The 26,908-nt window shown below is 32.7% G+C and overlaps 1 protein-coding gene across 1 annotated transcript; it reads left to right on the top strand.

Moving 5' to 3' along the window:
• Window positions 1–25,371, top strand: LOC123711270 (arrestin homolog). The gene is made up of 10 exons (XM_045663773.1): window positions 1–44; window positions 4,373–4,537; window positions 8,262–8,382; window positions 9,519–9,666; window positions 10,638–10,788; window positions 17,090–17,148; window positions 17,437–17,500; window positions 22,222–22,330; window positions 23,738–23,879; window positions 24,378–25,371. Exons 1-10 carry the CDS (start codon window positions 13–15, stop codon window positions 24,875–24,877), a joined length of 1,491 nt encoding a protein of 496 aa, XP_045519729.1. The 5' UTR covers window positions 1–12; the 3' UTR covers window positions 24,878–25,371.
• Window positions 25,372–26,908: the final 1,537 nt, after the last annotated feature.

The following is a 26,908-nucleotide window of genomic DNA, read 5'->3' as shown; positions in this document are numbered from 1 at the left end:
GTTGCTCGTAAGATGTCTCCAGACAACGCTTTGAACTCCCAAAGGTATGCTGTGTCATTTTCTTAGACTTTATTTTTTTACACACTTTATTGCACATAACAATTAACATGGTGAAAACGTAAAAAAATAGAATGAAACCGACGGCCTTATTGCTATTAAGCAATCTGTTCCAAGCAAATAAAAGAAAACAAATAAGAAATGATTGCCAAGTAAAGAGTGTGATACTTATAAAAAATACAACATAGTAATGAATAAAAACTTAATATTAATACAACATATATCATAACAATAAACTTACAAAAAGAGCTACTATCTTCATTTTTTTAAACATTATTAAAGGCTGGCGACGCACTCGCGAGCCCTCTGGCGTGTCCACGGGCTGCAAATCAGGTGAACCACTTGCCCGTTTAAAAAAAAAATATGAAAAATATTGTTATGGGTTTTTAACATTAAATAAAACAAATTAGCACATATTAGGATATTTATAAAAGGAACTTCAAACAATTAAACTAGAAAATACAAAACTAAAATATATTAAACTAAATCTTATAATTAACTTAACTAAATAAATGTGGGCGCCAGGAGGATTTTGGTTTATCCGACCAAACCTACTATATGTGGTAACGTTTACCACATAAACAAATTTGTTAATTTATCATTCAACAATTAATATCCAATTTGAGGGCGTTTCCCAAAGCTACAAAGGAAGAAAACATTTCAGATAGCTTTACAACAAAATAAAACCAAATCTTAAAATAATAATTTGAAAAAACACATACCCCTCAACACAGTTATATCCGAAATAACTCAAAATTATACATCACACCAAATACAATTTATGTCTGAAAAGCGTCGAAAACACGGCAATCACCGCCCGTGTCTCTTGTTTTCTCCCTACCCTCATCCTATTATAGTATCAAGGCCTAGTTGTCCACAAAGGAGTGGCTTACCCCAAATAAAATTGACAATTTCTACAGTCAAGTTTTCAAATAAATAATTTATCGTGAAACCAAGCATTCTTTAATTTATTTTTAAAGTTTTGTGGGGACCTCGGGGCCGCAGTCCTGGTTGCCCTCCCCTAAGTCCGTGTTCAATTATTATAATAAAGATTGTCCCATTTATATATTTCAAAAATCAGCCGGCTGTACAACGATATACAACTGACAACCTTTCTCCATATTCTATAATATCCATCAATACCAGTAAAATGTTTTAAGAGGGCTATCTTCTACTATGTTCAATGTACGTGGAAATATAATCATAGTTTAGAAGAAGATAACACTTACTGTGTGGTCCTAGTGGACAAAAGATCAATATATGTATAAATTGTGTATTCAAATAATTATTATAAAATTTTGACTTATATCAAGCTTAGTGAGTTGCAAAAAACCCAAAAAACGAACTTTCTTCGCCCAATGCTTTCTCTCCTTCCGAGGCCCTTTCATCTTTAACCACTTCCATAGAAACAAAATTATCACCAACATTTCAAAACTCACATTACATACACTTACTAAAAATCTCAAAGAATATCTTGTCAACCTATGCTGATATGATACAGAAAATATTCTTATTGTGCAAAAATAGTTTAAATATAAATTTGTCTTATGTAGAAATCATAAAGGTCAATACAGTTTATATGTTAAAAGGAAGAGACTGGCTGCCCACAACAAAGGGAATCCTAGCACTTTACTTTACCTAAATATCCTGTATACTGTGTATAATAAAGATTTTCTTTCTTTCTTTCTAAAATAAGAACCAATAATCAAGAAACATATACACTGCCTTTATAAATGCCTCATTTGATTTTTTTCTAAAAAATAAAAAGTATTTTAGACTTCAACTCATAAACAGACAATCGAAAAATAAATAAATCATCTGCGTGTATTGAGTTATGTTAAAATTCACAAGAAGTTTTCATATTGTAAGGACATTTTAATAATGGGAAAAACGTACTACGTTCTCGGTCGTAACCCCGCTGTACTATTATAATAATGGCGTCGGTATCAAAACTCTTGCATGGCGTATTTAACATCAATACAGTATTACCACTTTTTATTTATTCATTTATTCAAGTTCACCGCATCATACATAATTCTATGTCTACAGAATATACAAGGTATCTTTTCTAAAATATATGACAATTATCGTAAGCATAAATGTTATATAAAAATAAAACATATATTAGGTCCTTACATATGAAATTGGCGTATTTCGTACTGGCCACTTTAATCACGATGTTCTCCTCTTTGGTAAGGAATTCCAAATTCAAATTTATACAGCTATTTACTTCTGTATTTGTGCTTCGATGACCGTCATTCATTGTTTTTTTCTGTTTGCGTCACTCATGTTACAAATTAGAAAACTTAAAGTATCGCATTATTTACGAGTACGAGTTCCGCCGTGGCACTAGTGCTGCGGAAACGACTCGAAGGGTGAATGATATGTATGGCGATCATGTTGCAAAAGAAAACACAGTTCGTTTTTGGTTCCAACGTTTTCGTTCTGGAAATTTCGACCTGCAGAACAAGCCCCGTGGACGGCCTGAGACCCAAGTTGATAATGAAGTATTGAAGGCTATTGTGGAAGCGGATCCATCGCAAACCACGTCCGAGTTAGCTGCAGGCTACGGTGTTAGTGATAAAACTGTTTTAATTCACTTGAAGCAAATTGGGAAGATTAAAAAGCTTGAAAGCCTCACGAATTGACTGAAGCAAACCCGCAAACGCGCGTCGACTGCTGCGTTACATTACTGAACCGGCACAATAATGAAGGTATTTTAAACCGAATCATTACCTGTGATGAAAAATGGATTCTTTACGATAATCGGAAGCGCTCAGCGCAATGGTTGGATCCTGGCCAGCCAGCCAAATCCTGCCCCAAGCGAAAATTAACCCCAAAAAACTTACTTGTAAGCATTTGGTGGACTAGTGCCGGTATTGTTCATTGCAGTTTTCTCAAATCTGGCCAGACTATTACGGCTGATGTCTATTGTCAGCAATAGCAAACCATGATGGAAAAGCTAGCGGGTAAACAACCTAGGCTGGTCAATCGCTCCACGCCACTGCTACTTCACGACAACGCTAGGCCACACACTGCACAACAGACGGCTACCAAATTAGAAGAGCTTCAATTGGAATGTCTAAGACATACTTCGTACTCCCCGGACCTTTTCGACCGGCTCCAACAGATTACCATTTTTTTCGAAATTTGGACAACTTCTTGCAAGGGAAAAAATTTAACTCTGATGGGGCAGTCCAAATCGCCTTCACAGATTTTATTGATTCCCGTCCAACTGGTTTTTTTAGTAAAGAGATCAATGAACTACATATGAGATGGCAAAAGTGCATAGAAAACAATGGTTCATACTTTGATTAATTAAATATATTATATTTAAAAATATTCGACTTTTTGTTCCTCCCATACAAAACGCCGATTTCATATGTAAGGACCTAATATTATATATAATTAAAATATAATAAGTTACTAGAAAAATAACGGATTAGCCTAATCAAATAGGCATTTATTTTTTGAAGTAAAACTTCTTTATTGGCGTTGTAAAAAAAAATACCGTCACATTTTTCGGTTACGCGTCACATTATTCCATTACGGGCCATCTTTTTCTTGAGCTTGATTCGAATAGATTCGAAGCCATTAATAACAAAAATATATAATAACGATAACAATGATAGTAGTTAATAATAATATTACAATTAATGAAATTCTGTAATAATTTTAGTAGTAATAAGGTAAAATTAAATAATTGTATTATTTGTATTCATGTCTATGATGATTAAAGCCTCGTGTTAAATTTTATCTAATTTAACTTTATTTAACCAATTTCTGTAAAGTTGCGTATAGTAGATCATTTTTCGTAAAATAAGATCATAAAAAAGTTTCACTTCTTTCGTGTGTACACTACATGTCCACATTTTTTTTAAATTACCGAATATGTCAAAATCTTGATAAGTAGTTTTTATTCTATTATATTCGCGAAGAATTCGAATGGAGGTGCCTGAACTTCTAGGTTCTGGAAAATTATGCTGATTTTAAACCTGCTAAATGAATAAGGGAGACTTAAACAAATAACAATCCGTTCAGCAATGTTAATTATTTAATATTAGCAAGTAATGAATTACCAGTTCAGACGTTCATTTAAAAGATATTAAAAATACTATTCGACTTCTCTATTTTTGGTTAGGTCCATTGCGACAAAGCTTATTGGCGCGTTACCATGGAAACCTTTAGTTTTTCCCTTTAAAAGCAACCGTTGGGTATTGTTCTTTTATTTATAAAACAGTCAGAACCGTCTATATATTTCTTCTAAATGTAGACTTATTTTATAAACTCAAATTATAATTCAACTTTTCAACAGGGTTTTCAAAAAGTCATCGCCCAATAACAAGCTGACAATGTATCTGGCGTCGCGTGACTTGGTGGTGGAAAACGGGAGTATTGATAAAATACAGGGTGTTCTACACGTGGAGTCGGGCAATTTGGAAAACAGGAAGCTATTCGGACAAGTTACACTGACCTTTAGGTAATTGTAACCAAACATTTCAGTACAATGCTTTTACTAATTTAGTTAAATTAGTTTAGTAATTTAGTTAACTTTAAAACTCAATTGTTAAACAATTGAGTTAACAAAATAAATGTTGAATCCTTATTTCTACCTGTGTAACGGTTGTTGGAAGGTCGTGGTGCTGTCCACATATAATTGTCTATTATGCACTACATTTGAATGTGGACTATCTTCTTTTAGTTTTCGGTGTGCGGTGTCTGTTTTATTATAATGTATTATATTTTCTCATACAAGTAAACACAATGTTTTCAAGTATTATTTGCGTTTTAATTAATTGCTATATCCTCTAGTCCACCCTATCAACACCTATCACGATCTATCTGTCCTCGATATGTCATAGAGACAATTAACTGATTTATTGAACCTGAAATCCTCAAAACTAGTATATATTTCAGGCGCGTAAGACGGAGGATGTTCTTACAATAATACACTAACATCTAATATACTGCTATCATTATCACGTGCTAAAGGGATTTCCGAGTTTGGTTTATCAAAAATGTGTTACGATTTGTGCCCCATAAGTGTGACCAACAGACCGCTAATAAATTACTTTAATAATTTTAAATGGCTTAAAGCGTTTTAAGTTTTCTAGTGGCTTTCTACAGGCATCCGAATCACGACCTCTGATTTTTGGTACGTGCAGGAATAAGTGAGGCAACCAGGACCCTTAGACTCAACAATCGACAGCGTGTTAGGCACAAAAGGCAGATTTACCAAAACTAACACAAGATACAGAAATCTGAGACCGCTACCAAATGGTCGCATGAAATTATGTTTTAACTAAACGTTTATTAAATGAAACACCTCATTTATTCTTAAATGTCCAGTGCCACCTGGATCAAGAAATACAAAGCTAACGCTTTGGCAGTTAGTTGAAGACCTCCGGGTCAGGAAGTTTTTTGTGAATACACATTCGTAAAACAGATGAATACGGAGGAAGGAAACGCGCGAGAAACTATGCCAGATCTTGCCTGCAAAAATTTAAACAATATTATCGTATAAGGGGCGCGGTCGCATCTTTACACTCATTGGAGTAATGTGTGAAAAAGCGTCAAAAGGCATTTATTAGTATCTCATTTGAGCAAGATTAACAAATCTTCATACATATTTAACAGTGAATTTGAAAGGTTCAATGACTGCTTAGTTTAAAACAATACTGTAGCAAACTTCCTTCCTAATTAAAAAATACTATTAATATTTTTTTATTATTAATAGTATTTTTTAGAGATAATTTATAGGTGGATTTGAAAGCCGTTAGTTGATAACTTAACTAATACGTAAAAATAATTAAAGCAGACGTGATAATGTAGGGCAAAGCGAAAACTGAATTGTGCTTATGTATGAAACAATAATTTAACACAAACTGTTTTTCATTGTATATTGACCTATTTTTGACATTGCGACGAGTCAATTTGTGATATATATTTAACTTTAAAACTTAGAAAAATTTGAAAATACATGTCTAAAACTTATTGTAGAGAGATAAATGTGTATTTATTTAAGGTGTTCTGACAACCATATTAAAATAAGATATTTTCTTAACAAAAAGGAAAAGAATGTTGAATAAACATTAATAAAGGAACGTTTACTAGTCTTCCAAGAGTAGTCAGCGTAAGAAGCCTCTGAAATCAAAAGACAGTCAGCTTATTGTAACATCAAAAGGGAAACTACAATGCTGCACAGGCGTGCGCACTTTGAGGAAACCTTTCGTCCCCTAGATATTTTCCACGTCTGGTGTCCCGCAAGTCCACTACCCAGCCCACTTGTCATCGATGTCGAAACACCTACACGTAATGAAGTAGCGAGAGATGTCATGGTTCTTAAGAATGGTACAGCACCAGTCTTTACTTAAGAAATGTAGAAAGGTTAAAAGGTGACCTTAGCCAGTGCAGCATTTGGAGAGGTATCTTGCTCTCAGCCCCTTCCGAGGTTTTCTGCAGAATTGTTTTGGCCAGGTTGACTAGGGCCGTCTAGCCTCTCTTTCTGACAAGGGCTGCAGAATAGAGTCAAAATTAACCAACATCTTTTGGAAGATTTGATTATGCCGATGAACGAGATGTAGACTCACTATAGACGCATTCATCTAGGGGTTATAGTACATTAAGTCAAGTAGGGATTTTGTTAAAACTTACACTTATTATAAAATGTGTAAAGCTGCGATGGTATTTGTTACCATGGTTACCATTAGGGAAATGGCACCGTGCTAAGGTAACAATCCCACTACGAGTACTAACTTTAACTCCCGGTTAGTAAGTCTATCACAAAGTTCCTAGGCCTATTAAATTATTACAAATATTAATATGAAAAAAACATTACTCTAGTTGCCCTTCCAAAATAATTTTCACATGGGAATGAAGAATGGGAAAGAAACTCCATACTTACTACAATAATTTGGATACAATGATTTGTGAAGTATATACTTAAATGAAATAGGCGCATGGTGTTAGAAAAAACTAGATTATTATGTCGGTACATGGTGCTCACATATTCACAAATATTGCAACTATAGATTTTACATTATAAAAAAATATATAAATATCTGTCAAACACTGTTTAAGTAATGTAAAGTTGAACCTATCTGTATCTACATAAACATATTTATAAAATAAGAATCCAGTCCTAGAAGCCGAGAATGAACGCAATTAATGAATAAAAATGAAAAGAATTTCTTTAGCTATGTCTAATCTACATGCAATATTCTAAATGAAATAAAAAACTCAAATATTCAGTCATAAGGGAATGAGAAATGTAAACGTCCAGTTTATGGTTAATCACAATTGGGCAATTTCTGTTAGGTGGGTTAAAAAGTTCGTAGGCGGACATATGAACATTTTTATGACAATATGATTTGATTAGTCAATATTGCCGTCGAGAGTGGTACGTTGTACAAATTTTTTTTCGATAACACTTTTATAGTACTATTTGTCTTTAGCCTCAAAATAGGCTTCAGTTTCGGCGATCACCTCTGCATCAGCGCAAAATGTCTTCCCAGCGAACATTCTCTTGAGGTCTGAGAACGCGAAAAATCGTTGGGGCCAAGTCTTGAGTTCGTTCGTCCTTCGTTTTATTCGATATTTCGTGGAATTTTGCGATAAGTTATTAATAACATTTAATTTGAGAACATTAAGAAAAGTTTTGCTTTAATAATGAATGAAAAATGCCATCTGTATCACCTCGACGTCCGTCGTAGCACAACTGAGCGTTTCTTGAGTCAGTTTTTACGCACCATCATTATGTGAATCCAGCTGCCTACTGAAGTAATTCCAAACGAATTCGATTATGGTCCTTCAAGAAAAGAGCGTTCAAATTTGTAGAAGGCATCCAATACACTGTATTCTGCAAATATACTATTTGTGTATATCTTGCGGACATCATACTTCTCTAAATTTAAAAGAATTTTTTTTTGTTTTCATTCATAAACTAATTCAAATTAATTATAAATGAAAACATGATATTTAATTATTATAATCGTGTGTTTATAGATATTTTTCGTGATGAATAATGTTAAACAAAAATCTAAAAAAAAACAGCTCGGCTCATTTAAATGTAATTAGTAAAAAATATGTCTGATAGCTATATCTCAAAAACTAGATTTCCTAAAAGAACCTGCATAATTGGCGACCTCAATTTCATGCAACAAAGAAAGAGTTTAATTTTGTTCCCTTGTGTTGTTTATTGACAGATACGGTCGCGAAGACGAAGAAGTAATGGGGCTGAAGTTCTGCAATGAAGCAATAATGAGTCTCACTCAGATCTGGCCTGTGCATAGCAATCACGACAAGCAACCGTCTTCAGCACTTCAGGTAATTGCTGTCCTTTTAACTAGTACCCCTAAATTATTGGTAGTCTAGTCAAATAATAATCACAATTACACAAAAAAAGAAAGACGTTTTTGTGCTGTGTTTTATTGCTTTAATTTTTAATATTTAGTTAAAGCTCTGCTGGTCATTATAACGATTTTAAACAGTCAAAGAACTAACCAAAATCTGTACTGAAGAGTCAAAAATAACGATGTAAAGTGAGGGCTTGAATTACCCTTATTAATGTATTATGGATAAATTTTAACGGAGCTCGAACTATTTTCTACCCGTCTTTTAATCTCTACATATCAAAGGATATCGTAGCGTATTTCGAACCAATTAATACAGGATTGAAATGTTTTATCCATTGATATCGTTTTATAAATCGTTGCATCGATAAGCGATGTAAAAAGTCCGGTATTTTAAAAATATAAGCCCTAATTGCAGCTGAAGAAATTTATAAATGAGGTTGTATATAAAAGTTCGTTGGAAAAAATAGTTGGTTACACTGGAAGAATTTTCAATTTTTCGAGAAGCAAGCTGATTTTGTCACGAATTTATTTTAAACTAACTCTTTAGGGGATTAGTTTTAAACTAAGTTTACTGTTTATGGAAACTCGTATGGAATAGTTTATTTCATCTTCGGATCTCAAGTTTATTGAATTGTAATCGAGATACTTCGTTTGATGTTGTCATGCGGGAACGCGATCTAATGGAATTTTTTCATGCAACACCTCAATTTTTTTCATTAGAAATTGGGAAATATATAATAGCGTCTAGCTGCTATCACAGTAGCAGCTAGACGCACCTGACCAATCCTGATTTCTCTATATGTTTAATATAGAGTTTTGAAAGTAATTAGAATAATTTTTACTCATTTATATATGAAAATGGCCAAAAATGATCTGTCAACGATGCGCGGTAAATGTTTTCATAATCGGTACTTAAATTTCAATTTAAAGCGGTTAAATTGAATGATAGTTCAGTTTGAATACCATAACGATGCTTTAACTAGGATTAATAAATGTAAACCAATTAAAAGAGCAATTTATACTTCATTCCATTTGAAAGTTAACTCACTTTATATATTGGATAACTAAGTTGACAATTGATTATAATATTGACGTGACATTTCTCAGGAGGCACTTATAAAGCGTTTAGGAGACTATGCGTTTCCATTCCACTTGGAACTAACCCACCTAGCGCCACCTAGCGTCCAATTAGTGCCAGCTAAGCAATATCACGGTGCGCCTATTGGGACCTCATATGATGTTCGGGCGTATATAGGTAAGATTATTATTCCTTTTTTTCTTTGAACTCTTCATATTTACCAGTTCTCAAATTATGGGCCATTCTAGAAGAACTGCCAAGACAATGTCTGCCACCCTTTTTATTTGACAACGAAACATGACTTTACATTAACCGACTTTCTTAATATAATTGCTTGCCAATGGAGACGACGAGCATCTTAAATATTAAAGAACAAAACAGACTTAAATTTCATAACAAAACATAACTTCTATACAAGCAGAAGCAATCTTTCTAAAATGTAGGTAACATAAAACGTATGTCATATTACTCTAACTACAAAATTCAGTTGATAAAGAATATTAAATGTTAATGTAGTTAAGTTAGGTTAATTCTTCAAAACATTTTTTTCCGTACTACTCCCATAAACGTATATATATGTTATGTCCAAATCACTAATATAAAATTTAACTACATATTAATTATGAGCTATAAAAAACGACTAGGTAGGTTTTATAGCGTTTTAATAAATGCTCCGTCATGACAAAAAAAATCAAATTAGAAAAGATGATATTATATAAAGAGATATTGAACTGTAGAAAATTTAGTTTAGTATTGGGTAGGTTATAAAATAAGTGACCATTTTTTATTATTTAATTATAAACATCATTATTTATAGAGTCAAATTATTTACAATAAATTCCATTCAAAGTAAAAATCATTCATTCATTTAGGTAACACAATGTACACTTATGAACATCTATAAAGAAATACATATAAAATGCTTTTAATTTTACATTTATTGCCAGTTCTCAAATCAGCGAAGAATGGACCAGAAGAACTTGCAATAAACTCTCCACCACTCTTTTTAATCGTAAAGTTTATTGTTTTACACAATGTTTGTAAGGAGCTGCATCCATTACACCAAGTTCCACATGACATCTTAAGTAATTAATAGTTAAGAACTATAGCTTGGATGTTCACGTCACTTTAATACGATTTATTTTCAGCGGATCAAATAGATGAGAAAATTTCCCGTCGCAACACCGTCCGTATGGGAATAAGAGTGCTTCAAGGTCCAGGCAGACCCCAGCCACCTGTTTTGCCTCCCCACACCACACACCACGCCCTGAGCGCGCTGGCACATAACAACGTACTCAGGTACATTGTCAAAACCACACTTGAAATATTATTTATTATACATTGTAACGAAATGTTGCTGATGTCGAAACTATTTTCATCCTGAAGAAGAGGGCTATTTGTCCAATCTATAATTTAAATTTTAAAATGTAGGGAATCTCTGAGAGATAAATTCAAGGAAATTAATAGACTTACCTTTCCCTCGCAATATATTTATGAAAATATTATGTCTGTATACAAAAAGTGATACGTTTACTAGAATAGAACATACGCACAATGTTAATACTCGGAACAAACGCAGGCTGCAATTTCCGCGCAATAGACTATCTAAAGTTAGTAACTCTTTTTTAGGGAAAAAGGATAATTTTTTCTTTAATAAAATACCAGAGGCTCTTTTATCTCTGCCTTTTAATAAATTTAATAAATGTCTTAAAGAAAAGCAGTGTAAAAAGGCTTACTACAAAGTTAACGATTATCTAGTTGATAAAAGGGCTTGGGACACTAGTCCCCTTTATCCCCTCGCCCTTTTATCGTACGTAGCTAGTGCTAGACAGGCTACGTCTTATCAATTTGCGATATTTGTTTTACAATAAGTGTTGTTTGCCATTTTGCGTGATGATTTGATATTTTAAAAGAGTACCGAGAGTTTTTTACGCCGGCCTTTTCTCTCGGCCTACACCCCCTGTCTTCTTTGGCGATGAGTAGGGATGTCTACCGACACAAATTTAATGACGTGGAATCAGTGATACCAGTATCTTATATTCCATGATAAACATATTTCATTTTTATTTTAGAAACAGACATCAAATATACAGATGTAGATGAGATGTTTAAATTATCGGTGTATCTTAAATCCCGTATCACAAAACAAAAAAATATAACCTAAAAAAAATAAACATACCTCACATAGAAAAACATAAAAAACAAGCCGTTAACAAACTAAATAAAAATGGTTTAGGGTCGATTGGTTGATTTTATTTAGGTAGCAGCAGAGAAATGCATGAATATTGATATATAAATTATATTTTGTAATAAATAATTATATTCTGCTCCAACGACAACAATACACAAATTCCCATTATACGATTCAATAACTATAGTCTAATCAAAACAATATTTCATTAACATTGATATTGCTATTGACAAGCCAAGGTTATTGTTCCAGTTACATAATCATTTACGTGAATTCACATTTTCTATATAAATACGTAAATGGAACTGAAATTTCTAATATATAAGTGTATAATGTTGCGATTTTTTTAAGACTACAACAAATGGAAACAAAACAAGGGATCTAAAATAAATCAATGGCGCTACAACCTTTTTAGGTCTAGGCCTCAGATTTCTGTTTCATGATCATTTGTTAATCTAATAGGCACTGACGCACGCCGTCGACTTTTTTTGGGTCTAAGGCAAGCTGGTTTCCACACGATGTTTTCTTTCACCGTTCGAGCGAATGTTAAATGAGCACATAGAAAGAAAGTCCATTGGTGCACAGCTGGGAATCGAACCGTCGTTCGAGGATCGACGATCAAACGTGATTAATTAATTCATTAGTTTTATTTATTAGTATGAGTAGAATCAAGAGTATGTATGAGCATGAATGTTGTAATAAATTACGAATGACGTATCGAGAAATTTGTTCAAATATCATCAATCAAAAGAGTATATTTACCGTTTTACTTCGAGTAATATACAATGTCACAGTAAATAATACTTTATCAATATTTATAATAAAGGAACTGACGATTTACCTAAAATAAATTTTAAAAATAATTTATATGACTCCAAGAAGCACAAAAAGGTATTGAATAACAAAATTTCTTATTTCCATTAATGTTTATATTGCCAAGAGAATTCGTTAAAGTTAGGAAAGATTTGTTACGAATTAAACAACTAGATTACAAATTGTTTAACCATTAGAATACTACATTAACTCTGTTGCATACACTATGGACACTACTTAGGGTCGTTCAAGAAAAGAGCGTACCAACTCTTAAAAGGCCGGCATCGCACTCGTGAACCCTCAGGCATTGAGAGTGTCCATGGGCGGCGGTATAACTTAACATCAGGTAAGCCTCCTGCCCATTTGCCCTCAGTTCTCTTAAAGAAAATGTATTTCCAAAATACGTCTAAACATAAATGACCAGCGAAGGTGCAATTGGCCCTAGTTATAATATCATTAAACATATTTAATTATATATTGTTGATTTAGACTAATTTAGAATTTGTTTGTTTAATTACCGTGTAACCTGTCATTTGTGTCTCATTATAATTTCGATAGGAATTTAAAATACATAATTATTCAATCCTTATATAAAGTCACATGAAATAAGCTTTCATTAAAATTTTATTTGGTACATGATAATTTTGTTAGGTGTAAGTGACGGAGCCCTTTCTACTGTCTACCCTATTAGCAATGCAACAGCAACGACGCCTATATATGTCTCTTTTAAACACAGCGTAAAACAATTTAATAGAAAGAGATGAAGCAGTTCTGTAAAAGAATATAGGGGTAAATCAATCTAAGCAGCAATGTGTCGAATAAATAAAATAATAGTGTAAAAGCTTTGTTCAAAAGATTGCCTCGACACTGGACGTTCATCAGAATTAGCATCAAATCATGTTCTACATCCCGTATCAAATTAACAATTTCAGTTTATCAAAGGCTATTATTAAATGAAGTTTCTATAGCAACCGCTAATAACCGCCGTAGGAGTAGGTACGGTATGTGTAGTCTTTGACACTATTTAAGCCCCTATCAATGGCTTTTATTCCTTTTCATAAAACGGTATAAGGAAAAGATGTTGTACTCGATTTGAAGAAGTTTTATTTAACATTTTATTTGGTTATTTTTATTAGATAGTACGATATTTGATTATAAATAAATTTCTTTACAATTTTTTAAGTGATATAAGTAATGTTATATATAATATGTGTACAGTAATTCCTTGAAAAGGTATAATTCAAATAGGCCGTTAAATGTTAATACTTTTGTTTACCTCAAAAGCAACCTTAGAGCGTAAATGTACGCATCATTGGAAATTTTCCACTTATATGATCACAGGAGTTTATAAAATATCGGTTGTATAGTAATAAGATTATATACAGTCAATATAGTTTACGTTGAGTAAAAAAATAGTGTAAAAGTCACTGAATCAAATGCTTTTTTATTTTATTTATACACTCATAGCACAGCCGAGTAGTGAACTGTTATTAACAATGCTATTTGTCAAAAACAAATTTAATGATATTGAAATACACATATGAATGTGTGTAATGAATTTTACATAATGGCACAATAATTTACATTAGAATACATATCCATCGGTTTTTAAAACTACACGTTCGTGACAAGAACACTGTTCTTCTGTAATTTAACATTACAAAAGTTTTCCTTAACGTTTCTTATGTACTTGTATGGAGATTATTACATCGCCTTATGCCGCGTCAGAGACAAAGCAAGAAGAAGAATATTGAATTTTAATTAATCCATCTGCGAAAATATCGTACGTTGGAAGTTCAAAGTCACCTGATAGCGGCATTGGCTTTTATGCGATCTCCCGTCACTTATAGACCACCAAACCGTATATTTTTTTATTATTATCCACCGCAAGATGAAGGAACTCTTGGAACTTGCAATCGTATCGCCGTAAAATTACAAACCATTTTCTTGCTTAGCATTCCACGATTGCAGCTTAAAATGGACCTGTTCAGTTAGGTATACGTATGATAAGTTGTGGTAACAATATTGTAGCGACATGTTTTTAAATAGCTAGTATTGAAAAAAATACACTAGACCAACCTAGGAGTTCAACCACAACTCTTTCGAATTCTTCGCGATTGAAACGTTTAATACATAAGTATCCGGAGCTGGATATGTTCGGTAGTGCGCTGGTCAGTTTTAAAGAAGGCGTTGTTAAGTGCCTATCTCGTGATCCTGATCTACCTGATCCACTTTTTCTGGTAATTTTTTTCTGCTTTGCAAAAAAATTCTTGTGTTTTTAAAATTATCATACATTTTAGATAAAAGAGTATGTAGCATATACCATAGATAGTATTATGTTGGATGTGGTAAAATTTTATTAATAAACGAAGAATTTAACATATACGAAGAATAATGTTAATACTTTTATATTCGGTCTTCGGGTCTACTTTTCATAGCGCAAGGCTCGGCTTCGTAGCGCAAAGTTTTATAAAGTACGAAAAGTAATATTGAAAAGTTTTTGTGACCAAACTTTTTTGCTACCCGTCTAATGAAAAGATTTATATTATGTTATGGCTCTTAAATACATGTATTAAATTGTGTATTCATTAGACATAAAGACTTATTAAAACCCCTAGCAAATAATTATTATGGTTTCTGTGCTTTGTTTCTTCGGACACACGAACATAGTGTCAAAACATTTCAGAACACTAAGGCTGTTAATGAACATTACCTTAGTTCAATTCATTAGTAGTGTAGAAAATTAAGCGAACATAATATTACTTATTAGCCATCATTATTGTACATTTATAATGAAAAGTCGCACTTTTTTGTTAACTTTATTGTGGGATGTAGGATGAAAAATGGTTTTTGCGAGTATAGCTTAAAAGATAGACGAATGATATCGCTTTGTTGACAAAAACAGGAAAAATTCTGACACACATAATTTTTGCGTAACTTCAATCAATAATGGATTTCTACACGAATTTCTCGATAATGTGATTTTCCGGTATTTGCAACATATTTCATCTTTTCTTCGCTCCTAGCTAATCTTAAATCTCTAACCTATATAAAAGAATTATCAATTCATCCGGTGAAATAACATGAATCTAAAGATTTTGTAAATAGTTCGAAACAGGTTCGAATAATAACTTCAAATTCTTGTTATAGTGCCAGTTCCATCTCCCTTCGAAGGTTGGAGATTATCATGGCTTCTTTAATTTCTGATGCCCCGCTTCTTGGTGCTTTGACCAAACCATTATCTAAGATTCTTCAACCAAGACGTACTTCTACGGCCAGGTCTCCTTCTAGCTACAAATTTTACTTCACCTAGTTGAAGAAGCTCGTATGTTAATAATTTCTACTTATAAATATATATTTCTTATGTAATAGTGTCAATTATGATGTACGTAAAGCCAAACTAATTTTAGTTTATAGCGTTGTTTATAGGAATCAACATGACTCAAACTTAAATAGTTTAATGTATTACGGACGAAAATATTAATGCGTAGCTTAGTTAAAAATACCTAGCAGTGGCAAAACTTTTAAAAGACGAAACAAATTCACCTTAAATTGTATACAAATATGGAATTTGTTGACATTGTCACATTGACACCTGGTATTCTGCAACACGAGCTTTTTAAGGGATTTTCTGCCGAGCACAACCTCTTTCTGTAACCACACTGCTTTCAAGAAAAGAGCGTACCGTTTTCTCAAAGGTTGATATAGCACTTCGGCGTTGTAAGTGCACCTAGCAATTACCACTGCAACGGGTGTTTAGCACTTTATTTAATCTGCCTGTCCCATAATGGGTTTGAGTTCAGATGAAAAATAAAATAAGTAGTATTGTTTCCATTAAGGAGTTTCCTTCAACTGAGTTTCAACACATTCGGGAACAATTAAGAATATCCTAAGCTATTTAAAACTCTGACATTGGTGCAAACAAAAACCAAAGCCATTTTTATTAAATGTGTATAGTTAGAAATGTTCACGTTCTTTTCGACACATGTGTGTAATCCTCATAGGGAGCTATGATCCAAGAATTGTATAAGAAATATAATATTTTGGTGAAATTTATACAACTTGAATTATATATAAATGAGTGGTATTAGTTGAAATATCACATAGAATTTAACATTTCTCGTCATTGAACAATATATATTATAAAAAATAAGGTTATAGAAATACCTAAATATTTAATTTGGAACATTAAAATTGTATATTTATAAACACGTAGTTCTTGTACTAAAATAAACTTTTTTACAGTCGAGAATTGCGGCCTAGAATAATAAAGCGACAAAAAACGTACACAGCAACGCAGTTTTTACAAATTTTTGCAACTTAAAAAGTACTTCATACTTCATAGAGAGGGTGTAATGCTATGTAGAGTGTATCATTGTATGGAAGACAAGCAAAACCAACCAAAGCAAATTGATTTCGACGCTTTAGTGATTTCGTCGTTAAATCAAGGGTTACAGGGAGTCTACACTGTACGTGTAGAATTAAATTAAATCTGTTCTTATTTAACTGAAATTTCTTTGTATGGACTAAAGAGTATAGTATTTGAACACATGAACATTTAAAACATTATTATAAAAATGTTCCGCACTTTTACAGACTTAAAGGAAAACCAAAATTGCAAACGGACCAAAGCATTCGACAAAAAGAGGAAATTGGTAAGTTGAGTTTCAACTCTGAAAACCACATTAAATGGATATCACAAGTTTATGTAGTCAGTGCGAAACGTGGAATACATTGTAGTCATATTATTAGTTTAACTTAATTAATTTAATGAATTATATCACATCAAAGAGTTTGAAGAAAGTAAGAAAACTTTCATATTAAGACTCAAAATTTTCTCGTTATTAATTATAAGAAATACAAATGCATGTTTCATTAGCTAATAAGAAATTCATTAAAGTTCATAACGATTTCTCCAGAGAATAATTTCAAAGTGTTTTCAGAGAACGTGGAGCCAGCGCCACCTCGCGTCGCGGTTGAAAAGCCTTTTCTACTTTCTGACGGCAGGTGAATATACGTTATTATTCTAAGTAAATTTTGAGAACATCTAAATAGATGTAATATTTAGATGTTCAAATTCTAAATTATGATTTTCATAGGATCAAACATGATTACTTGTCACTTAAAATGTTACTTTCAAATAAAAAGTACATCATATAACAATTAATTTAACTACGAAGATTTCTGGGTCAGTGGGATGCTTAAAATAATAGAGGATATTATTTTTACTTACTACTGTATATTGGGTGTACAGCGAAGTATCTACCTAGTCCAGCCATAAATTCTGTTACAAATGAAAATGCATGTTTTTAATGGAGTAATGCAATATTATTAAAATTTATACCCACCTATTTATTAAAGACTCAGCAAAAAGTAAATAAACATTCTATTCGAAATGGCCACCTTTGGCTTTTATGCAGGCTACGTTGGCCACGAATCTATGGATTTACGCACCGCTTCCAAGAGGAATTTCGCCACTGCTCGCTCCAAAGATGTTTTGTTTGTGTCTGTTTAGAGCAGGCCATGTCCTTTGAAACTGGCCATAATTTGAAGTCTAAAAAGAAAAGTTTTTATTTAACCGTATTTATGGCCAGGCTATAGCGAACGAAATTTTGTTTTTATCTAAATATGAGTGATTATTGGCCGATCAGTAATGTATAGCCTAAAGCAAAATAAACTAAAGCCTTTGGAAATTCATTGAAGCGCGTATGCGTAGGTGAACCGGAAATAGAAAATAAAACTTGTTAACGGTATGTCGTAAATGTAAATTTATAGACTATAAAAATATTAGTTGTGTTGTCTAAACACACAGATGTTTCGAAATGAACATAGATATTTTAGCACTTCGGTTTCATTAACTCGAAATGAAAATTTTAATTTTAATATGTAATTGTGTATTTATTATATAACTATAATGTTTAATAATGATTTTACTAAGCACACAACAGATAAAAGCTAAAGTCTTCTCTACTTCCAGTCTCCCTTACTAATCCGCGATTATTTTGTCGAGGAAAATAGCCTACGTTACAAATATTTTTTTCCCTCAATAACAGCTAACGAAATTATCTAGTTATACTCCGAGTATAACTTAGATAATGATTACTGTTATGAATAAAAGGGATTTTGGTACATAGACATTTAGTTCAGCATGACGTACAGACCAGAGTTCAGACAAGAGTTCAGAGCAAGTTCGGCTTTGTGCATTGAGAGCAAACAACGTAGATATATGGCGAGAGAACGTTAAAGTATTTGCTACCGCGGCTAATAATGGACTTACCAAAAATTTAGTGAAAAAACCTACTTTTATACGCATTTGTCGCGTTTCTAAACAAGACTGAAATAGTTCCGAAATACACTTTTTGAACGGATTAAAGCTATATATTATTATTAAAACTTATAGTTATTTACATAATTCTAAATTTTAAAAGAAATGGTTACATTTATAGAAACAACAGCGGTTTTCTAATGTAACAAGTAAACTTATAAAGTTTAATTCTTATAATCTTAAGATTGAAATTAACGTACAGAAATAAATTTTTGCGCCTGTTTCTTGTTCGTTTAATTCCAATTTAAATTGGTACTGTTTGTTTAGCTTCGTTTCGGTTGTTTTAGTAAACAACACGACGTAATCCAATTTATGGGAAAGTTACTTGCTGTTAGGACTTGTAAGATTTATACAAAACGCTTTAAGTACTCTACAATATTATTTGATTATGATGTCCAGTGTTTACGGACAGAGAGATAGGAAGCTTATATTTAAAATAACTTATTTAACTAAGGAAAAGCCAAACAATTTATTTTTAAGCAAAAAATATATGCAAAGGAAAGAATTAAACATATTTCTAGACTACATAGATCCAGGGGAAGATTGTGATTGCGAAATGGGAGACGACATTGCGGCGGAGATTTTGAAACTGAAATATTCTTATAGCTCTTTTAAATTTATAGTTCTTTTAAATAATTTTCTTGTAGATTTTGAAATCGGGTTGTAGTTAAGCTGTATTTTGTTTATTATATTATATATTATTCGTCCACAAAAACATACATATTTTAAGTCAACGGGATTAAACAACTGTCGAAGTAGACATGGTAGAAATTAACTGTGCCAAAAATTTAGCTGGGACACTGGTAAAGGAAAAACGGGTTCTGGAACTTTTCGAGAAAAAGACGTAATATATAAATAAAAAATAGATAATTAGTACACTGTATAGACAGTTGTATATATAACACCTTCCAGAACATTAACCGGGTCGGAATATTAGGTACTCAGAACGGATTAAAATTACTGGTAATTGGATAAATACGTAAAATTTATGAAAGATAAATTTTTAATATGAAATGATAATCAATTTCATTTTATTAATGTATTTCCACTATTAGTATATGTAGATAAATCTCAAGATTAGATTTAGATGGTCATAATTTCTTGAAATTTGTACTTAGATAAAGTGTTTTCAAAATTATAAATCATTTATTCATATAGGCAACACAATGTACACTTATCAACGTCAAAAACACAATTCTATATGACATGCTTCTAATTTTACATTTACTGCAAGTTCTCAAATCAAGGGCGTATAACTGAAGAGAAGAAATGCCCACTCTTTTTAACAACGTTTGTAAGGAGTTGCCACTATTATACCATGTTCCACATGACATCTTAAGTAATTAATAATACTAAAATAAAAACGAAGATTTGTCCTCTATCAGCAGAAGGCATGGTGAAATAGTAGCACGCACTTACATTACACTTACTCGTGGGAACAACACGCAAATACGTAGTCGAAATAGCTAATGTCACCGCAAACACGAATTCAAGTTCAACCAGTCACCACAAGTAGCCCGTTCACTAGTATGACACATGGCCAGCCATCAGTTTATTCGTTTAAATCATTTCGTTCTCTAGTACTAAATTATAGTTTTACTAAATGTACCTGAAAATGAGTACAGTCAAAAATGGAGTTCCATTTTTGACTACACCTTGCGAGTAACTCTATTTGCATATAACATTATCACAAGTTCGTCCAAAATTAGTAACATCACATGAGTAAGTTCTCTTTGATCTATGTACGATAGAAAATTTTAACATGCGAATCAGAAAATCGATTCTAAACAGACTGGTAATTAACGTTTTAAAGGCTAATTGCCAGCCAACGCAGCCAGTCATGAGTAGCTTGTGTATACTTTTATTTATTATTGAAACCATCGTTTATCTTTATTCACAAATAAAACGGTATTTAATTCAATAAATAAGAATTTGTGTTATAAGACTTATACACGCGAGCTCGCTGGCATTGAGAGTGTCCATGTGCATGCATCACTTCGGGTGACCCTCCTGCCCTTTTGCCCCGTCAACGCTGATTAAATTTTTATAAAGTTGTAAGTATAGTAATCATTTTAAACGTATGGCATCCGTCCCATCCTTAAATACCGTCATCATTTCTGCCCCTGTTTTGATTACTTTTGAAACACATTGTTTGGACAAAAATCGAACTCACAAATTTGAGTTTTACATCATGGAAGCTTTGATCACACTTTAATTATAAAATGTATTTTTATTATAAGTATGTTTATCACTATTAGCCTCTTTCTTTTTGGTTTATTTCTGGTCGTAGACCTCCCCCATCTTCCTCCAGTACGCCATGCACTGGCTTCTCTGCATCCACACAAACTCCTTGACGATGACGTCAGTCCACCTAGTCGGTGGGCCGCGCGGTCTTCTGTTCTGCCGAGGTCTCCATTCAAGACTTTTCTTTTAAGTGTTATACTGAGAGGTTACATTATTCAGTCCTATTCTGTGGTATTTGAAATTTTTTTGTTATTCCATACTCGGGTAAGCGAATATAAAAGGTGCAAAAGTTGGAGCTCCTACCAAGTATCTTGTAAAAAAATTAAACAGTTATTCCTAGTTCTTCTTGTCGATGCTGTTGAAATTCAGTTTTGAATCAAAACTTTGTACAGTTCTTAAATCATTGAACTTTATCTTTTGACATTAACTAACGAAAATCTTAAATTACACTTTAATGAAATAGTTACTTTGACAAATCTTAAACGAAAGTAGGACATCGGAAGACAACAAAAATTACAAATCAGTGCTTTATTAAATCCCAAACAGTTTATTTAAACAAGACTTTCAGCAATTACGGTATTTTAATCTGTAGTTCTGTTTCGGCATTAGTAACCTCTTCAATTTGTGTAATTAAGATCTCTTAATCCGTTAGCTACAGTAAAGACAGGATAAAGCAATTTCTGTTTTAAAACTGTACAATTTTACACCAGTAGTCATTTTGAATCTCATAAACCAGCAAAAGCATGATTCGAAGAAGACTTCAAACTCTTATTTTCCCAGTAGGGGGAGAATGTAAAATATCGACCACGAAACCATCGCGTTATGCAAGCGATAACAATATTTTAATCGAATTATTTAATATTATTTAAGTTTGACGACGAAAAATTGTAAAAGCGTCGAAAAAATATATTTTAAGTTATAATATCTTTTTCTTGGCCATTTTTCTTCCTTTATTAACAACATTCATTACTTGCCACATCCCCTTAGATTTTTTAAGTCTAAGACAATTGTTTTTCACGTTTTCTTCACCGTACAAACGAGTGTTCAATTTCACAAAAGTAAAATCTAATGGGGACGCACGTTGATTTCTAAGCGACGTAATTTTGTGTTGGGTAAATAATGCATGAACTGAAATATTCTAATATTAAACTGGTTCCAGGGTGGAACTGGAAGCGTGGCTCGACAAGGCGACATATTACCACGGCGAATCAATCAATGTCAGCGTACTCATCACCAACCACTCGTCAAAGACTATTCGACGGATAAAGGTTTATTTACAAATTCATAATTTTTACGCTGTTTTTCTATTTGATTTATAAAATTGGATGACGATGGGAAAACATACAATAGGGTAGAAAATACGGAAGAGGCATTATCCCGGACAGAGGCCGCATCTTAGAACAATAAACTTGTACATATGTCTCATTATCTATAATCTATGTCAGTAAGTTGTGGATAAAGGCTTATTATTATTGCTATTTTCACATCTGAAATAATTTTTATCTATCCTTGTTTATTTAGGATAGTCTCATCAATCAAACCTTTTACAAATCTAGTTATAAAATATAAGGTTTCTTGAATTATACGAAGAACTTTTGTATTGTCATTCTTTATCATTTCGTCATTAGTTAGAGGTGTGTTAGATTTTTTATTATTTATTGTACTAGTGTACACTAAAGCTAAAAATTATTAGTTTGGTTAAGAAACACAGCTTGCGTATTGATTTTCCTTTTTAATAAGAACATTCCTTTTAATCAACGAGCGTTGCAAACTGAAATTATTGTTCAGCGTAACCTCGCTTTCAACGTATTGATTAGCTAAACGAGCTAGGCTACTGAGTCGCGAAGCCGGTATGCACTTCATAAAAAGAGATTCACTTGCAAGAGAAGGTTCTGATATGCGAAGCTTTTCACTTTATATCATGCAAAGTGACTAAACTATTTAACTAATAATGTCTTAATCTGGTTTATTAAGTTCAAAAAAAAGTATACACTCTCACCACATCGTAGGTATATCATGAACGTTACTTTAAACACAGTGTTATACTAAAACAGTAGTCCCATTCCCTCAAATTGTATTTCCGCTATAATAAAAGAGACAAAATATTACTTTCATGAAAATGTTACGTATTTACTTCATTCCATATTTCATACATAAATTCATGGGACTGGCTGGAGTGATATCACCCTCATAATCCTCGAAACCCATGACCTTATTACCTAACTTGTCATGGTGTAAGGAAAAACTCAATCAATTATATACTTACGCTAAAATTCTAAGTTTATTCTGACAATATATCATTTAATAACGTGCATAATTTTACAAAATTTGGCCGTGCTACCCCACAACGCCGATAAATATGTCAAGGACGTTTAAGATACGTCTTAATGCCTGTCAAAGACGTATAAGTGAGTTTACGAAATAGGAAACTTATACAAACAAGCAATTGATATTTACTTTCCATTGTATTTACTATAGGGGTGAGATAAATTAAATAGGATTCGACTCCTAATCCATTAATGAATCACGAAATGGAAAAATAATCCTAGTTATTATGTTATATATAGTGCGACAGATGTACCCAGCAACATACTCCAATAGTATATTACGACGGAGTTATACGCTCACTAGAAATCGCTGAAGCTTTACTGAGTTGTCTGACCAATTTGTTTCAGGTCCTAGTTATACAGCATGTAGATGTATGCATGTTCTCAAATGGGAAATTTAAAAATGTAGTGGCACTCCTACAAGGATCTGGCACACCAATACCACCGGAACAGATCCACAATGATTCATATATACTAACACCTCACAGAGGTAAGTTGCTCTAATACACTCGCCAACCGTATGAGTCACTGAGGAAGGTCGTTTGATGATAGATCTGTGATATTATCCTGATACAGCAATGCTTTCATACCTAGTTTTCGATGAGCTTGTTTAAACAGCGCATGTTAAAAACTTAGTTAGCTTGTTTAAAAACCGTGACGCTACAACCTTTTAGGTCTTTGACTCAGATTTATGAATCTGTTTCATGACCATTTGTCTAATAGGCAAGTTGGTGATCAGCCTCCTGTAACTGACACACGTCGTTGACTTTTTTGGGTCTAAGGCAAGCAAGTTTCCTCAGGATATTTCCCTTAACCGTTTGAACAAATGTTAAATATGCACGTACACAAAAAGTCTGTTGGTGCACAGGGGGGGATCGAACCTACGACCTCAGGGATGAGAGTCGCACACTGAAGCCACTATATTAGGTACAAACTAGAAAATATCTTGATATTATGAAGATTATATCAGTTTTCTTATACATTACAGGTGTCACCAAGAATTGGATTGCACTCGAGGACTCCTATTCAAAAACTGGCGCAAGTCTAGCATCGACTGTTCTATGTAACAATGAATCTAACGATGATCGTAACGTGTTCGCTATTTACGTATCCTACTACGTGAAAGTTAAGTTAACACTTAGCGCAATGGGCGGTGACGTTTCCGTCAAACTACCGTTTACCTTAACCCACTCCTGCATCAACGAAGCCCCAACTGACAGCGTAACAGAAGAAGCAACCCATAAAATGATTCTAGAAGGTAAGGAAGAGAATGCAGAAGTAAAAGACAACCGGAACAACAACAAGGAAACAATTCATGAAGCTGATGAACCGTCGCCAGAGAATCATAGATGCATTGCGGATGTGCTGGTAAATATCGAGAATCAAATGACTAGACCAAAAGTGACTGGACAAAGAGAAACGCCGCTTGTCAAATGTAATAATGAAGAATTCGATCTGATAGAGAAATATCCCGGCCCAGATACGTGATCCGATGAAATAGTTAAAGTCGAATCGAATGTAATGAATTCGATTAAGTCGTGTAATGAGGTCCAAATGAAGGGTAGTTTTGCTGAGAATTTGAAAAGAGCTGTCTGTTGTATTGATAGACGAAGACAGTCTTAGTGTACATATTTAATGTTTTTCTGTGTATTGCTCTGTTTAATGCGACATAATTTAGTTATTCTGCTGGGTCTGTGTTCCTTATGTACAGCTTAAATAACTGCACCAAATTCTTTTTTGAATCACTTCTAAAAGAACTCATTCCATTTAATAGTTAACATCAAATAAAGAGTACCCAAGAGATTAAAAACTTTATGGAAAAATTTAACCAACGCTTATTAAAAGAACTCAATTTGAAAGACTAAACGAATGTCAATCATAGATTAAAGTGTAGATTTAAGAAAAAATTTCTAGTCGTTATTTTTTATTAACTGTGCGTAAATTTTGCAATATCGGAACCGTTTTACGGGGTTCCAGTCAGGAAAAAAAGAAAATTTTAAATTTTGCCAATACAACTTGAAAATTTCAAATCGTTAATATTCACACCTGTAGAAAGTAGATTGAAATAGGCTTAAAAACTAAACAAATAATTCTTTAATGCATCTGTACACTTATAATGAATACACTTTTTTATTTATTTAAACAAGGTTATTTTAAGCGTAACTTATTATTATTATTATTAGATTATGGTTTATTCTTTAATTTTAGAACTCTTTGGTAACCTAATGTAGTATATTGCATTCATTTGTCATTTGGTTTTATGAATTGGCGGCAAATCTAAATCTCTTGTTACACGTGGAAATGAACCTAACGGGAGAATATTTTCGGTCAAGGATTTATTATGACTTTCGTTGTGGGCTTACTCAACAACAAAGCTATGATAGGTTGCGATTAGGATCTCTTAATGAAGCCCCATCTCGTGCCACTATTTACAACTAGGTATAAAGTAGTCTGTCATACTGATACTATCGTTTTAGTAGTTGTTTATATTATTTTCTCACTTATAAACTGATTTCTTTAAGAACCCTTAATAATTTCTCTCTTTGTAAAAGATTTCTAACGCTCGGCACACTGATACATTGCTACAATAAAAATGAAATATTTTTTTAATGTGACAAGAAGATATATATAAAGAAATTAAATTAAAAAAACTAAACGAATATCGATTATAAAGTGTAGTGGCAGCAGCTATGAATATCCAGGCCTATCTCGTTTAACAAAAGCCCAATCTAGACATCGGTGAGTTTTGACCAAAACGCGTTCTCCTATAGAGTATGATAATGTTTGGATAAATGCTCTAACATATTCACTACTACGAGTGAAATAACCGTATTTGTACAGGGCGAACCATTAATAACAATTAAGCTTGTCTGCACTAATGTGAACAAATTGTAAGAGATTGACTTAAACAATAATAATGGGTTTGTTTCACAAACAATACGTGAAAAACTGTTTGAATTGAAACAGGTTTATTAATTTATGAATTTATTTTACTTTGGCACATGTGACCGAGAACTGACAAACCTGTGCCATTCGATCGACATATATTTTAAAGTGAATATAACTTGATGATATTCCATATAGATTATATGTGTATAGAATATTGTCTCCTTTAGAACATTGTGCTCATGTTTGTAATCGGTACTAAATCAACAGATATCTGTTATTTTAATGTTCAAAAACTGCGTGAATACAGCCTACCGTAATGTAACAGTATCATCAAAATTTCTTCAGTAGTTTTTATTAGAAAGTAAAACGAATGTGTTAACCTATTTGATCCCGAATAACAGTGGTAATCGATAGAAGGATAAAAGTTATTATACTTTGGCTTTGTATTAATTAAGTTTTATTATTGTTATTTAGGCAATGCAACTACTTTAATTGCAGAAAATGGTATAATTGGTACAACTTCATATAATTGTTAATAAAACTAAATGCTTCTCACTTTTGGTAATAAGTGATATTTGCTATATTAAGCAGCCCACTATCTTTGTAATACATAAGTTAACTATACAGTTA

The sequence above is a fragment of the Pieris brassicae genome, chromosome 1, assembly GCF_905147105.1.
Source record: "Pieris brassicae chromosome 1, ilPieBrab1.1, whole genome shotgun sequence".
Classification (NCBI taxonomy): domain Eukaryota; kingdom Metazoa; phylum Arthropoda; class Insecta; order Lepidoptera; family Pieridae; genus Pieris; species Pieris brassicae.
This window is presented reverse-complemented; position numbering and strand designations above follow the sequence as displayed.